The sequence below is a fragment of the Corythoichthys intestinalis genome, chromosome 12 (assembly GCF_030265065.1).
Source record: "Corythoichthys intestinalis isolate RoL2023-P3 chromosome 12, ASM3026506v1, whole genome shotgun sequence".
Lineage (NCBI taxonomy): Eukaryota > Metazoa > Chordata > Actinopteri > Syngnathiformes > Syngnathidae > Corythoichthys > Corythoichthys intestinalis.
Genome location: NC_080406.1, coordinates 44,425,831 through 44,443,187, shown reverse-complemented (window position 1 = coordinate 44,443,187; position 17,357 = coordinate 44,425,831). Strand labels below are relative to the sequence as shown.

Below are 17,357 nucleotides of genomic sequence, written 5' to 3'. Positions count from 1 at the left end.
CACAGGGTCCAATGTACGGTATGAACCGAATGCCACCGCAGCAGCATATGTACGCTTATCAGCCACCGACCCATACTCCACCAATGCAAAGCGCCTCTTCCTGTGTGTATCCTCCTCAAGAACAGAACTTTGCTGCCCCTCTTCGATTTGAATCGCAAGCAACCAGCCTCCTGTCCCCATATAGTGATGAATATTATGGACAGAGTGTTACTCACCAAACTACAAACCCCCCTCTTCCAGAACCCGGTTATTTCACCAAACCATCTATAAACTCTGCTCAGCCACCAAAGAACATTGACGGGAAAACAATGGATCTTGGAAAGCTTTCCTTTAACCAGCAGGCACCTCCTGAAGTACCCAAAGTCCCTAGATTTGGAGCAAGCACAGTTTCCCAGTCAACACCGCCAGCTGCCTTTAAATTCAACTCCAACTTTAAATCAAACGATGGAGATTTCACTTTCTCAGCATCCCAAACAAAGCACAGTGAAAGTTTGCTCGGCCTTCTTACATCAGATCTCCCAACTAAAACCGATACTTTACCGGAGAAGCCAGCTCCTCAAGAGAAAACAAACCAAACAAATATTTTTACTTTTGGCAATAAAAATTCATCCGGCTTCTCATTTGCCAATACAGCACAAAGCACAGGTCCTTTGGGTCTGTTTGGAAAAGTGGAGCAACCATTTAAATTTGGAGATGTTACCAAACCATCATTTGGTATTGCCAAGTCTGTACCAGAAGATGAAAACGCAGCAGATAGTGACAATGATAGCACACATGCTGAAGAGGAAGAGGAGGAGGAAGAGGATGATGATGGACCTCACTTTGAACCCATTGTACCCCTTCCCGAGAAGGTTGATGTGAGAACAGGGGAGGAAGATGAAGAGGAGTTGTATTGCAATCGAGCGAAGCTGTATAGATTTGACACAGAGACAAAAGAGTGGAAGGAACGGGGCATTGGCAATGTTAAAATCCTAAAACACACCACTACGGCAAAGGTTCGACTGTTAATGAGACGTGAGCAGGTCCTCAAGGTATGTGCTAATCACTACTTAACCACTGATATGAAACTAAAATCAAATGCTGGTTCTGATAAATCTTGGGTTTGGAATGCCGTTGATTATGCAGATGAAACTGCAAAGCCTGAGCAACTAGCCATTCGCTTCAAAACAGCCGATGAGGCGTTGTTGTTTAAGAGTAAGTTTGAAGAAGCTCAAAGCATTGTGGTGAGTTCAAAAGAGAAACAAGATGAGAAGAAAGCTGACAGCCCGACACCCTCGAAACCATTTGAAAGTTTGAAAGCAAAGTTTGGTTTAAAAGAAGGTGAATGGGATTGTGCAGCATGCTATGTGCGAAATAAGTCAAAGGATGTCCGCTGCGTTTCTTGTCAAAGCGCCAATCCCAATTCCTCTACGACATCAGATGTAGGGGCTGAAAATGAAACGAAAGGTAGTCCCTTTTCTTTCAAATTTGGGACAAGTGACACTTTCAAATTTGGGACAAGTGACTCGAAAACCAGCAGTTCTAGCTCCACCTTTCCTGGATTTAGTGCTTTTGGAACTTCATCCCCTTCATCTTTTACGTTTGGCACAAGTTCTGTTAAAGTTGCTGACACTACAGTAAAGCAAAGTGAGTCTGCAAGCAAGAATTCGGAATCTGTTGTGAGTTCTGATTTTGGCACGCAATTCACAAAGAAACCAGATGAGTGGGAGTGCGGTAAATGTAATGTAAGAAATGAAGCTGATGCGGCGAATTGTATTTCCTGTACAAATCCCAAACTTGGCACTAAATCAAAAGAGGGAGCTCCCGTTGTAAGTTTATCTACGGTACCAGTTTCAGGTTTAGCAACAAAAGATGGTCAGACGGGTAAATCAACTTTACAAGCCCTCTTCTCTAAGAAAGATGGTCAATGGGATTGTGACACCTGCTCGGTGAGAAATGACTCTGCCAGCACTAAATGTGTAGCCTGCCAGACGCCAAATCCCAATGCGAAAAGTACAAGTAGTTCTACGTCATCAGCCTCCCCCTCTACCTTCAGCTTTGGAGTGAAGTCTTCATCAGGCCAACCGACTGGAACTGGTTTCACTACGCCTTTTGGAGCTAGTAGTTCATTTCAGTTTGGCCAAAAAACTGAAACTTCTGCTGCGTCTTTTAAGTTTGAAGCTCCCCAGTCTGCTCCAACTGCAACAAGCTCTTCTGGATTTTCGTTCTCAATGCCCATGCCTTCAGGTGGCTTTACGTTTGGAATTCCTGCAAAAGATGAAACTGCTATCTCAACTCCAACTGACCAGTTGGCCACAGGTTCAGCCTCCGGCTTTCTTAAAAGCATTGCTGATAAACACAAAGTGAAGCAAAATGATTTGACTCCCCTAGAAGTCAATCAAGAGCTTGAGTCAAATCCGTTAATATCTGGGAAAACAAATGCCTTTAGTTTTGCAGACCTGGCAAAGTCATCTGCTGGAGACTTTCAATTTGGCCAGAAGGACCCAGGTTTTAAAGGTTTCTCTGGTGCTGGAGAGCAGGTCTTCTCATCAACGCCCATCAAGACAAACACCACAAATGAGCAAGGGGAAGATGATATGTATAAAACTGAAGAAAATGATGATATCCAGTTTGAACCAGTGGTTCAAATGCCTGAGAAAGTGGAGCTCGTCACAGGGGAGGAGGATGAGGAGGTTCTATATTCCCAGCGTGTGAAACTCTTCCGATTTGATGCAAACGCAAGTCAGTGGAAAGAACGGGGGGTGGGAATCCTGAAATTATTGAAAAATAACTCAAATGGCAGACTTAGGGTTCTGATGAGAAGAGAGCAAGTTCTAAAGGTGTGTGCCAACCACTGGATCACTACCACCATGAATCTCAAACCTCTTGCAGGCTCCGATAGGTCATGGATCTGGATGGCCAATGATTTCTCCGATGGCGATGCCAAACCTGAGCAGTTGGCCGCTAAGTTTAAAACTCCAGAACTCGCTGAGGAATTCAAGGCTAAGTTTGAAGAATGTCAGAGACTTCTCTTGGACATCCCCCTGCAAACTCCACACAAACTGGTTGACACGGGCAAAACTGCACATCTGATTCAAAAGGCTGAAGAAATGAAGTCTGGTTTGAAAGAAATGAAATCTTTTTTAACAGATGAAAAAACTAAAATCAGTGACGACGACAGTCAGCTTGCATCTGCTAAAGTCAAAACTATCTCAAAGTTATTAATCAAGCCCCACAACGAAACTACTGGCCCTACCTTAGAGTGGGATAATTATGACCTAAGAGAAGAGGCTTTGGAAGACTCTGTTGATTCAACAGTGTATGCTGCTCCACTTGCCAACAGCCCACTAAGAAAGAATCTTTTCCGCTTTGGGGAGTCCATGGGTGGCTTCAGTTTCAGCTTCCAACCTGGCATAAGCCCTGCTAAGTCTCCTACTAAGCTTAACCGTAGCCAATCCTCAGTAGGCACAGACGATGAGCAAGATGTGACCCAGGATGAGGAGAGGGATGGTCTGTACTTTGAGCCTGTTGTTCCTCTGCCTGACCTGGTAGAGATTTCCACAGGTGAAGAAAATGAACAAGCAGTCTTCTGTCACAGAGCCAAACTGTATCGGTACGATAAAGAAACGAGTCAGTGGAAGGAGAGAGGAATTGGAGAGCTCAAAATATCCCAAAATTATAGCACAAAACGGGTGAGGTTAATTATGAGGCGAGACCAGGTACTCAAGATCTGTGCTAACCAATGGATTACAGCAGCCATGAAGCTAGAACCAATGAAGGGTGCAGAGAAAGCTTGGGTGTGGAGTGCACTGGACTTTGCAGAAGAAGGCGAGGGTAAAGTAGAGCAGCTGGCTGTGAGGTTCAAATTGCAGGAAACTGCAAACACATTTAAGCAGGTCTTTGATGAGGCCAAAATTGCGCAGGAGAAACTGGAACTGATGACCCCTGTGACAACCGTCATTTCTCAGGACAGTGGAGACTCTTCAAAAACTGCTTCAACTGTCTGTGGAAAAGCGGCAATTGCTGTGTTGGAGGAGACCACAAAGGAACGTACGGAACTTTTCATGGATAGTAAATCACCCGGGTCTCACGGTGCAGTCAAGCCTGCCCAGTCAGTGATGTCGCCCCCCAAGTTTGTGTTCAGCTCTGACAGTCTTCAGAAGATATTTGGCAGTCCAAAAGCTAACTCTGACAGTGGTGACTGTGAAACCATTCTGAAAGCTAAAGATTCTCCACAGCCTAATATGGGCTCTTCTGTACCACCGGCATTCAAAATTCCACAGAAAGGTAAGCTAAGTCAAAAAATGTACATGTTTCAAATAGGGATGTCCCGATTGCATATGTCACCTGATTTTGAGAATCTGACAATACCGAGTCCCGATATATATATATATATATATGGCGGAAAAGACAGACAAGACTGAAAAAGCAGTTTCTGCTCTTGCAATCCTCTTATAAAGAAACTGCTTTATTTTAAGCCAAAACAACTGTTATGTTTGATAAAACAAAATGTCTATATGTTGCCATCGCAGGATTCATGGCGCATTAAACCCCCAAACTATTTTTAATTTGTCCGTTTTACCCTGAAAACCCCTGTTTACAGACGTCGCTCAACCGCTTGTTTCAACCCAGCCATAGAACGAAGGTAACGTAATTTCCCGAATATAAGGTGCACCCGTGTATAATGTGCACCCCAAATTTACTTGTAAATCTAGGGGAAATTATTGTACCCGTTGATAACGCGCACCCTAATTTTAGCACCAATAAATAGAAGAATACAAGAAAACAAAGCTCGTGTACAGATACAGAAATGTCATTTCACTGACTGGTGAAACACAGCACAAGCATAGCACATTGGTAGTTCAAAACATTACCATAAATTGACAATATTTACGGTAATATGATTTGACAACTTCTCCAACTTACCAGAATCTAGGAGAAAACAAAACCGATGTGACTTTTCTTTTAAAGGCTGCTGTATAACTTGCTTGTTTCATCATGATGAATAAATGTTTCTTCCATGGATTGATACGGTAAAATGAAAGTGAGAACGTAAGTCGGAAATCCGAGAGAGCTCATCGCTGTCAACATGACAGTAACAATAGGAACTATTGTTATTTGGGTTGGAGTTTCCCGACGGACACACACAGGAAGTGTGTTGTTACGTTTGTTATGGTCCGAGTTGCTTGAGCTGCAATAAATGTTGACTCAAATGAGTTCAAGAAATTAGATTAATATGCTTTACGAAGAGTGAAAAAAGCAGACTTTAACACGGACGAAATCATTCGGCCGATTAGAGTGAAGTATTACCGAAACAAATGAGAATACGTCACGTAAGTAATGGGCGGCAACGGGTCGCCGCATACGTTTCTTCAACACAACGTGGCCGTGTCAATTAAAATAAATCGGTTTATATATATATATATATATATTTCTGTCTCCATCCATTTACCCGTTTATAATGCGCACCATGTTTTTACAAGTTCATTTTGGGGGAAAAAAGTGCGCGTTATATTCGGGAAATTACGGTAATTATATTTCTTGTTCAAAATGACTGTCGTTTGTAGCTTAGAATCATTAATTAATGTCTCATATACTTTAAAAAATTATTCACTAGCATATTTTAAACTTTTAATTACTTCACAATGAAAAAAATGACTTCTGTAAAAAAGTCACGGATAATATACCTCATAACTATCGCTCAATTGTATTTTTTTTGTTACTGTCCGATGTTCTCTGATATGTTAGGTGATAAATAATTGATCCAAACAAAAAAAAAGAAAGAAAAAAAAACATTTAAAAAGGTAAATATATGACAAAGAAAATCTCGACCACTCCTTGATGTCTGCGATTTCTGCATCGCGATCCTATTACATTTTTTCACCCATAAAATCTCCCCATCCAGCTGTGGCCCTTCACAGCTGTGTCTTGACACTCAGTGATACATGCTACGTGGAGTTTTTGGGTCGAAACAAGGCAGGTACGCGATAATATCTCGTTAAAGTCGTGGCGTCTGTAATTCTGCTCTCGCGTGCTCTCGCCTCCAGTTAGGGTTTTGCTGTTTAAAAATTTTTTTTTTTTTTAAATGCCCTCTTGTTCAAATTTTTTCTTCCCCCAGAAAATTGAGATTTTAAGCTTTCCAATGATTTATCACACATTCATATAGAGCCTACCCACGTACCACGTGCTCGCTGTATGGTTCCGCCCACTTGTCCGTCAAAACATAGTGTTAACCTGTTACGGCTACGTACATTTCTCCTATTTACGGCGTGTTTTTCTGCTCCTTAACATTAATAATCAAAATGGTGAAGGCGTGTGTGGCTGTTGGTTGCACTAACAGAGAAGATGGAAGGAGAGACTAGAAGTTTTACCGTATTCCGAGGGATCCAAAGAGGAGAGCGAAATGGACGGCTGCAATTCGACGTGAAAACTGGACACCAAAAAATCACCACAGACTATGTATTAGTCATTTTATATCCGGTAAGATGCATTTAATATATATTTAGAGGGTTTTGGCCTGACAACCACAATTAAGATCATTGCTAGGCTAATCGCCGACAACATACGACGTAGTACGACATAGTTTCAAATTCAAGATGTTTGTGACTTCCCTTTCTTCCACCATCGTTATTTTTTGAATAATATTTAGCTGGTACCAAGTGAAAGAAACTGGCCTCGTCTACGGGGCTGACAAATAACCACAATTAAGATCATTGCTAGGCTAATCGCCGACAACATACACGTATGTATGTAGTCAGAGTGCTATCGCTAAACCATATAAACATTAAAAGCCCTAGCTCCATTGACAAATGACACGAAATACATTAGACTTGACAGTGGATGTTAGCAAGAACAAAAGATTTTGAATTGAAAATTTCGTAACTCACCTTCCGAGCACAAGATTCCTGCCGAATTTTCGTGTACGAGGACCTGTTTCACCCAACCAGCAACGTAGCATTTATAAGCCTCGAAGCTCTTAAAGTTTTTCAAACTTTCGTGAGAATAGGCTGATTTTGTGTGGACAAGAAAGTTGTAAATATCAGGGTCAGGCAGAGACGGCGAAGGCAGCCGGTCAAAAATGATCGATTTAGGCATCAAATATGGATCTGGCGACTGTATAGAACGAAGCTTTTCCTCATAACGCCTTTTATGCAACAGATCCAGTGAGTTTGCGGCATCAGAAAGCACCGGGTCTTCCATGAAATGCATTTTAAATTCCGCCATCAATTGAAAACAATGCTAATACAGAGTCAAAATGACGGACAAGTGGGCAGAACCATACAGCGAGCACGTGGTACGTGGGTAGGCTCTATAGGACAATTTTGAAATTTGGCCAAATTGGGGGTCTCAGAGCGGAACTTCAAGTCACCTGAGTGTTTTCCGCCATATATATAATATGTACCGGTATTTTGTGTGTGTGTGTGGGGGGGGGGGGGGGGTTATTATTTGAACAAAGGTTCCGAACATGTTCCAGTAGTTTCTCTTCCACTTTTTCCGGGAGTGTTACAGAGTATAAAACGTAAATATTTTGGCAAAGCCATTGTATTCCTACATTATTTTGGCTTTTTTAAATTAAAATTAAAAACCCAATCCTTTTCACCCGATTCCAATCCTCTAAATAATGGCCCAGTTTTTGATCACGTGATCGGATCAGGGACATCCCTAATTACAAATGTTTTGAAGTTTTTTTTTTTTTCATGAAAGATTGGTACCCTATATGCTTTCTTGACTAGAAAATTACAGACTGAGTTATTACTGTACTTCACCATTAGTAAATGAAAACAATGATTTGGACTTTCCCCACAATTTTTGGCCACTTCTTAAATGGTAATGGCCTCTTCACTTAGTACATGTTAACCCATCATTCTTTAGAAATGGATTTTAGCCTTTTAAAAGTTAAGACAAAGCCATTTCAGCACTCTGTTTGAAAGTCTAGCTACTTTAATGGCCATGGTTTGCCTTAACACTTTTAAACTGTCACCTGGATTGTAGATACTATTTGGGGAAAAAATAACCTGGATGCAAAGACTGGGGGGAAATGCAACTAATTTGCATGTTATTTATAATCATTTACGTTTCCCAAGTAAATTTAACTGAGATTTTGAAATGTTTTAACATAGCATCCTAATTTCTTCAGACAGATTGAATTCATTCATTGTACGTACAATTGTAGTCAACACTAATCCGTTTGGAATTTAGGCACTTCAAATACTTATCAGCAAGAGCATGAAGCGCAATGATTTTATTTAAAGACAATGCTCTTTAAACAATGAGCTCAGTGCCTATTTCTTCAAACTACAGTGCAGTACCTGTAAGACAAGCAATGGTGCAAAATAGAATTCACAGGCTTGTGTGGCTTTTGCAATGGAAGTGCCAGATAAGGCTAAGTTATAGTTCCAGATATTAGTTCCAGAGTTACGGTAAAGTATTTCACACTCTTGAGTACTCTGTCCCTGATAAGAACCACTCTGCTGGCATGTATGCATACAGTGCATACGTTATCCTCGTATAAGTCTCACATGAGTTTGGAGGCATGTGATTTTTCCTGTGCATATTTGTGTGTGCAAAACTAACAACTGTTTGTCAATTGTAGTCAGATTTATTTCCGTATAATGTCAATCACTAATATATTTTTCCTTCAATTTGTCTGTCACAGGACTGAACAGTAGTGGGTCAGATGAGGATTCGGAGGTGGAGATAGTGTATGTCAGGGAACCCACTGCTGAGCAAGCTGCTTTAGCCAGGAAATTACTGCTGCCTCTAACCTTTTTCTGCTACCAGAATGAACCAGGCTACATCAGTGACAATCAATCTGACGGTGAGACCGCAGCGTCAGTTTGGACAGCAAGATTTGAACAATGATGCAGACAAAAGCTTAAAAATAGAAATAATGCTTATCTGTAGAACACATAAATATGGTTGGGCATCGTTTGAATTTGAACGGTTACGATTCAGATTTCACGTTTCGATTCCAATTCCAAACGATTCTGCTAATAGGGAGGGTAAAAAAGAATTGCCTCGTTTATATTAGTTTCTTAACTTCTCAATTGTTTTTAAATTATATGAACTTTCAATTAACTTTGCTATGAATTTCTCACAGGGCTATTTTTAACTTGTTTATAAATATCAGTCTTTGAACTTGAACATGATGAAGTTTCTTTCCACAAGAGTGCACTTTCGCAAAGATGTTTATTTTTCAAAAGCTCAACGAGAAAACATTCACACATATTCATTTGCCTATGTTTTAGAGTGTCTTATGCTGCAGGCATTTTTACATGTTATTGAGCTCCCACTAATGGTCTAACCTGGTGCAGAATATCAAACAAACAAAAAAACAGTTCAGATTAGCAGCGGGTACAGTATAAAATCAAAAACCATTTTTGTTGAGGAAAATGATCATATCTGCCTTTTCAGGCAGTAAGCGTGAACGTACTGGAAAGATGGTGTCTCCAGCAGTGGAGAACACACGTTCACTGGCCGTGAATGAGGCTTGAACACACAAATATGAGAAAGCGAGATCTGACAGCAAAGGATAAGTCTTCCTTTCATTCCACCACCATGCAGCAGGGTCCTTCTCAGACAAAACAGCTGGTGGCTGGTGCTCACAGCAGTGTAGATAAATAAATGTCACGTATCACTGTAGTGAAGTACGTGAAAAAAACTTAATGATGCACGTTGATACGAAGAAGTATTATGGCCAATTTAATTTTTTTTTTTTTTTTTTTTTTTTTTTTTTTTTTTTTTTTTTTAAAGGACTACGAGATTAGTTGTACTATTGCTATGAGAAAAAAACGCAAATATTACGTCAGAGTAAGGTAGCTGTGAGCTGCTCTGCACTTTACATACATGTACCTTAGCTTGGAGTTACGACGATTAGCATAAGTATAAATTCTTGATTATTATAATGTAGATGAGGCAAAATAATGTTTTCCTTATTTGTAAAACTGATAGTAAAACGAAAGATGCTTTTAATACCGTTGATTTTAACGGCGGTGGCAATGTGCTACGTAAAGTATGTAGCTGCTCCTATAGCTACATTCGCCCGACGTAATAATAAAACTTATTCTCGTACTATTCCATCCATCCATCATTTACCGCTTAATCCGGGGTTGGGTCGCGGGGCCACCAGTTGACTGGTCATGTTTGTTTGTGAAGTTTAGCCAAACTTTTGAGCGCCGCTGCACAGTGTCTACAATTAAAATCAAGTTTCAATGCACAGACAGACTGTGGCTTCTCCGTGGTGTTCGGCAGCTATTTTTTCCGGTCTGCGATCAGGGCATTGAAACGTGGAATCGAAATTAAAAAAATTCGAACAGTTCCGGGCGAATCTGAGTGTTAGTCCCGGATCCCATCGGAGCTCGATGCCCAGCGCTACACATAAACAATATTGCCCTTGCATAACTGCTGTCAGTATATGTCTTAGGGTTGATGATTAGCACAGTATACTAGTGATTATTAGTTTTACGATGTACTTAAATACTGAAATAGCATCTGCTTGAAATGTAGCCAAAAATTCATTGTTCAATCTTGAGGTTGTTTCAGTTCTAAAACGTTTTGTGTAGATGAGGACTATGAGTCAGCCGTGAAAGCTTTGAATGGAAAACTCTACCCCGATGCACTTGAAAGAAAAGACACTGGATCTGCTAATGGTATGAGAATTGTGAGTCAGTACTTTTTATTGCGCTTTCATTTCACTGACATTTCGAGCTTGCGCCCGATCTCCAGATCCCGATTGCCACGTAGTCTGGGAAAGAAAGGCAACACCCGAGGAAGAGGAGAAGGCCAAGAGCCTCCAACTTCCACCCACCTTCTTTTGTGGCCTGAGCACTACTGACAGTGACCCGGATCCTGACAAGGCGCCAGACTTTGAGACAGAGGTCCGCAAGGTCCAACAGGAACTGGTAGGAAAATGGTCAAAAATCATATTGGTATATGATCAAATCTAAGAATCACGGACAGTATGACCTTGGACTTTTGTCCATAAACATGGACACGTGTGACATTGCCCCATTTATGACTGTAGGATGCTGACTTAAACACATCTGAGAAGGTATCCAGTGGCCTTGCTGAAGGGTTGGCATCGGAGTCCTCCCCAAGCTGCAAGTCCAGGACTGAGGGAGGCGCCTTAGTTCCCAGCAGTAGAAGCAGCAGCTCTCCGATCAACCTCTCAACTAAAACAAGCACCAAGCCTGAGACCTCTGCTGCCCCTGCTGTTACAAGTACAGGTATATATGCGTATTTTGATAAGACGTGCCTGACAGCCATGTGAAAAAATAAGGACACCCTATGGAAGCCTGTGTGTTTTCTAACATATTTGGTCATATGGATTTTTAATATCACTTTTAACAATCTTGAGGGATTCAAGTAGTAGAACTAAACAATTAAAACAGATTTTTTTTTTTAATAACTTTCTATAAAATGTAATTTTAAATGAAGGCAATTTCTGTTAAGGAATAAATTAGGACACCCCCACATTAAATCCCACTTAAAGCGGAAATGTGAAGTAAGGTTGGCCAACCATGTTTTTGAATAATATCAATGGCTAAACAGTTATAAGCATATTTTCGTTATTTTTTTAAGGCAACCCTTCCAGATTCTTTGTTTAACCCATAGCAACGCCCTTGACAACGAAAATGCTTTTCTTCGGCAATCTTCGGAAATCTTCGGAAATTACGTCACACCTAGAAGTGCGGGGGAAGTCCGCCATAGAACAGTATTGTTTTTTGCATTGCTTCTCGGTAAGATGCCACGGCGGTGTGTGGCGATGTTTTGTTCTCACTCAAACGAAAAGTTGTATGAGTGGCCAAAGGATAGCAGGGCACGTAAATGGACATCTTTCGTTCGCACGAAGCGAATGAATTTCACGCCATCATCGAGTAGTGTTCTCTGCTGCAAACACTTCGAAGATGCCTGCTTCCTTAACCGGTCTGCTTATGATCAAGGATTTGCCAAAAATTAAGTGTGATTTTTGGATAGATGACTGATGACTTTGTCAAAGCAGAGCTGCCAACTGTTGTGGAATGAACAGTGTAAGCTAGCAACTTTAGCCAAAAGTTAACTCGTTGCAATCCCCGATCATAGTTGTTGTTGCGTTCGCTAGGTTAACCGTGTTTAAATTGTGCGTCATCTTTGATCTTGTCCGAAAGGGTTAATCCACTGTCAATCGGGAAAGGGGTGTGGATGTGCATATAAGTGGGTCGGCGTCGCGGTAATTCACTGTCACGTAGCCGTAAGAGACACACACCGCCGGTGAGTTTGTGCACATTTATTTGTATTTGTATTATGAATTTCCACCTTCATGCTTCAATCATTGCATTGCATTTGTACGATTCGGCGTTTCTTTCACGGTAATCGCTTGATAGCATTCTAGTTTGTGTTTTACGTATGAGAGCCGCTGACAGGTGACAACAACAAGCGTGTTGCTTCTAATGTCTGGCAGCGAATCAGCGAGCGCGCAGGTCACGCAGTGAATCATGGGAAATGTAGTCTCTGGACAACACTGAAGTGGTGCTTTGTAATCTGTTCACTTGTGTGAAAAAACTACATTTCCTCACGCCATTAGACGCCACTTCCTCACGAGAGCCCCGAGCTGTGTTCTTACTGTTAGCTCATTTGTAAACAAAAAGCTCATCACAAGACACTATGCACGATCCGTTTAAGAGACGCTGGAGTAGTAGGAGGCGAGGACGCGGTCGAATGTGGCGGCAGTCCGCTATTATTTTGTTTTCCTATTGTTGCCACAATAAAGTGGAGAAAGCCATAAACGACTCATCTCCTTCTTTCCCCCCAACGTTTTTATATTATTACTTTATATGCACGAGAGCTGCCGGATCTGCCAAAATGAACATGAGGTCTGATTTAATTTTTTTACAATGTCATCAGATAGACAAAAACATAAAATTATGTGCAAATGCCTGCATCTTCAAATCATGAAAATAATAACAGCCTACATCTTACCAATCTTGTAATCTCGATGGGTCTGGTATCCATTCCATGTCAGGTAGTCTAGGCACATTGTTTGCATCCTGATTAGCGTCTGGCTAATACATGTTAGGTCCAACATAAAATTCCAACCTCCTCTTCTTCCTCCAACTCTTCAAAAACTTGGATCTCCTCCCTTGCGCTCGATATATCGCTTATATCGCTGTTTGAATCAATGTTTGAAGGGCTTTGTATGGCGGCCGTATGTATGGAGCGCTGCCATTGCTGTTCCCGGTGTGACGTATCAATTCCGGGTTCGTCCCCTTTCAGGCTCGAACTTCGGAAACGCAACTATTTTGTCAAATATACAACATATAAATTATTTTTTAATGCTTTATTTGTTGGACAATGTGTAATTACATTAATTGTGACCCTATTTGGCATGTTATGAAATTACTTCACATTTCTGCTTTAAAATGGCTAAAATCACACAAGTGTAACACATCATGTGCACGTGATCAAAATATTCTTACCCAGTGTTTTAAAGGAGGTTTGCCTTATTTAAACCTTACATTTAGTTCGGTGTGCTCCTGACTGTTGAAGTGAGAGAAAACACCATGGTGAGATCAAAGGAGCTCTCTGTGGCCTTCAGAAAGAAAATTGTAGACGCTTATGAGTCTGGTAACGGATTTCAAAAGATCTCAAAAGAATATAAAATCAGCCATTCCACTGTCCAGAAAATATTCTACAAGTGAAGTACATTCAAAACAACTGCCAACATGCCCAGGCTTGGCCGTCCAAGCAAGTTCACCCGGGAGAAGACCGCAAGATTTTAAAAAAAGTCTCCCAAAACCCTAAAATGTCATCACGGGAACTACTGCAGGCTCTTGCTACTGTTGATGTGTCCAGTTCAAAAGTTTAACCTACATGGAAGGTATGCAAGGAGGAAACGTTTGCTCTCCAAGAAGAACATGAAGGCCGGACTGAAGTTTGCCAGAGCGAATGTAGACAAAGACCAGGACTTCCGGAATAATGTTCTTTGGACAGATGAGTCTAAAACTGAACTATTTGGACACCAGAATAGAGGACATGTTTGGTGTAAACCAGAGGTTGCGCTAGACTTTTTCGTTGTCTGTCATTTTGACTGACAGTGTCATAAAAATCCGGTCATAATCTATTTTTACCCGTCACTTACATTTCTAAAATGATAATAAGGGCACATTCAATAGTATTTAGTTTTCATTCATTTTTAATTAATATTCTCTCCGAACAAGCTTAACAAGAGGCAAACAGACAGCGGAGTGCGCCAATCAGCAACGGGCAGACGTGCCGTTAGCAAAGCGACGAGGGCAGGACGAGGGACTTGCGCGCGGAAGTAAACATACGAGGAGAGCGGAGTTAATTCAACATGGCTAGCGCGAGACAGACTGTTGTCAGTGACTCGTGTCGATGTGTTTTAGCTCATTTAAAACTGAATTTACCGCGGATTGGAACATATTCTCGGCTCTCCCGTTCGCCATCCGTGTTGATGTAGGGACGACTTTCGGCGCGCAAGAGTGACGTTGCTCGTGAAGAACACGTCACGCAAATAAACAAATCTGATTTGTCGATTGATTTTGTACCTACTCGAGAGGCCGTTAATGCGCTGGGTCCCAGACTTTTCTCTGTGTTTGAAAAATACAGGGAGAACAGTCTGGCCGTGCAAGGCAAACACTCAGTTGCCTTGACATTTTTCCGAGTAAGGCCAACGACGTCATGCATCAAGAGAGACAATAGCTAATTAATATGCTCACTCGCCACCCTGTGGTCTGGGGTGTGAATTGCAACCTGTCAAAATGACAGATGGACTTCATTTTTTTCCGTCACCGTTTTAAAAAACCGGTCAACGGCGGAAAATATTCGGTTAACGCGACCACTGGTGTAAACCCAATATAGCATTCCAGGAAAAGAACCTCATACCAGCTGTGAAGCATTCAGGGGGTGGTGTCATGGTTTTCGGATGCTTTGCTGCAGCACCACCTGTCCAGCTGACCATCATAAAATTCACCATGAATTCTATTTTGTATCAGATGGTGCTTGAGGAACATGTTAGATCATCTGTCAAAAAATTAAAGCTGAAGCAAAACTGGACCCTGCAACATAACAATGACCCAAAATATCCCAGTAAATCCACCAAGGACTGGCTGAAAAGAAATGGGGAGTCCTGAAATGGCAGTCAAAGCCCAGATCTTAATCCCATTGAGAGGCTGTGGGGTGACTTGAAACGAGCTGTACTTGCAAGAACCCCCTCAAAACATCTCACAGCTGAAAGTATTCTGCGTTGAGGAGTGTGGCGAGCTTTCTTCAGACCGATGTCAAAGACTGGTAGATGGCTACAAAATGTGTCTCACTGAAGTTATTTCAGCCAAAGGGGGTAACACTAGCTATTAGGCTCGAGCGTATGATGTGGCACTGCGAGGTTTCCGCCCCTATCGCCATGTTGGAAGCAGGAAGTTCGGTGTCAGAACACCGGGAAACATAAACAGTGAGGCATTTCGACTCAGGTTGCTCTTTAAAAATGATTGGAAATTATTATTCGGTAAAGAATTGCAACAACCGATCAAATAGAAAGGAGAATGTACAGCTCGACAGAACCCCATTGAGTTTCTTCCGGATCCCTACATGGAGAAAAGGCAAGGGAAAGCTCATATCTGAACTTACCAAACGTCGAAGAATGGCATGGGTGACCTCGATCAGAAGGAAGGGCATAACGTTTGATTCTCCAGTTACACACAGAGTTTGCTCTATGCACTTCCACTCCGGTAAGTTAATTTCGTTTGTCTACGCAAATTTCGGTAACTTTATGCCCTAAATTGGCCTGTTGTTAGCTATAGCTACAGCTAAACAACTAGCATGCATACATGTTAGGCATGTGCTGGTTACCGGTTTCGCGGTTTACCGTGGTGTGAAAACGTAGCGGTTTCAAAACCACTAAAATTTTCCGTCAGACCGTAGTACGGTATTCGCTATTTTCCTTGTGTCAAAAATGCAGCCAGAAGCGGCTTGGCGCAGCAGCGCTCACCCCCTCCCGTTTGTTGCTGTGTGTGAAAGTGACGCTATCGGCTAGCCAGCCAGCTAACCCAAAAACAAATTCTCCAAACATAAGGCGTGCTGTTCTTCAATTTATTGAGCTCTCAAATCGTGGTAAGTGTAATATACAAAATGAATACATTTAAAATGTTGTATAATTAGATGTTTCCATGTGAGTAGCTTCAACAGATTAGCACCATGGAAAAAGTTCGCCAAAAACAAAACACACGTTTCCCTTACAAATTCAATATACAAACTAACTAAAAGCTTACAAAGATGATTGTTAGCCTAGGCTTACCTGGGAGAGCAACTTCGTTGAGTGTGACAGCCGCAGAGTGAGAAAACAAGCTTGATTCGCTCGAATGAAGGGGAAAAAGTGATAGCGTCAAAGATCGCTAATTGGGGAAAGGTGATCTTGCCCTAAGCACAAATCCACGTTCGCTGGATCAAGGGGAGGTCTCACTCCCAATGTTTTTATTTTATTTTATTTTTTAGATGAGACCTTTCCACAACACTTTTGACATTTTAACTAACTTATACATTTTTAACTAACTTATGAATTCTTTGTTCTTTTTAACACAAAGGCATGACATCATGTAGACTAGAGTTGACAGAGTGGCTGAAAATGGCAAAACTTCAATTAAGCTTTTCCACCCTCCAAAAAAGTCATGCAGTATAAATTTTTTTAAAAATTTATTCAGAAGTGTTTTTACTTTTTTATAGAAATAATTTTGTTCTTGCTCTAATCTTGAGCAATATTTAGTTTAATTTTATTTAAAATATTTTTTGAATTGATAATTTATTTATTTTAACAATATATTCATGTTGCAATTTGCAACTATTGTCTGGAAAAAAAAAATCCTGTTCAATGGAAAAATTTAACCCATACATCTCAAAATTTTTTGGAGCTATAATTGCAATACCGTGATACCATGAAACCGCGGTATTTTCGCTCACGGTTATCGTACCGTCAAAATATCATACCGGCACATGCCTAATACATGTGCATTGTCTTCATAAGATATAATTCCTGTCGTTTCTAAATGAAAAAGCTGTAACATGTTGCCGTGAGATAGTGGCAAAGTATTTGTACGCGGGCTACATTGTCTGCAACAAATCTGTTTTCTAAAACACAGCATTGATTTGTCACTTAACTATCACAGCTCAGCACAGCACAAATTCAGATGTTCATGACAATGAAATGTAAACACACATTGCATATACCTTTGCAAGAACGATGTTGTTGTCGTTTGCTACAGTCATAATGTGCAGGTCCTGCACCCATCCGCAGCAAAACTGTTCGTAGCTTTGTAGCGATTTGTAGTTTCGGAATTGCTGATGAGTGTAGTAACTTACACCAAACACTAAATACAGCACGATGTCCATTT

General features: G+C 41.1%; 1 protein-coding gene across 2 annotated transcripts in view; it reads left to right on the top strand.

Annotated features, from left to right (window-relative positions):
• The window catches only part of LOC130927534 (E3 SUMO-protein ligase RanBP2-like), a 58,117-nt gene that overhangs the window by 21,254 nt on the left and 19,506 nt on the right, over positions 1 to 17,357 (top strand). For both annotated transcript variants that reach the window (XM_057853443.1, XM_057853442.1), the window contains exons 20-24: positions 6 to 4,266; positions 8,636 to 8,797; positions 10,542 to 10,628; positions 10,705 to 10,880; positions 11,003 to 11,204. In XM_057853443.1, the coding sequence (XP_057709426.1) occupies positions 6 to 4,266; positions 8,636 to 8,797; positions 10,542 to 10,628; positions 10,705 to 10,880; positions 11,003 to 11,204 (4,888 nt within the window). The remainder of the gene's footprint in view (positions 1 to 5; positions 4,267 to 8,635; positions 8,798 to 10,541; positions 10,629 to 10,704; positions 10,881 to 11,002; positions 11,205 to 17,357) is intronic.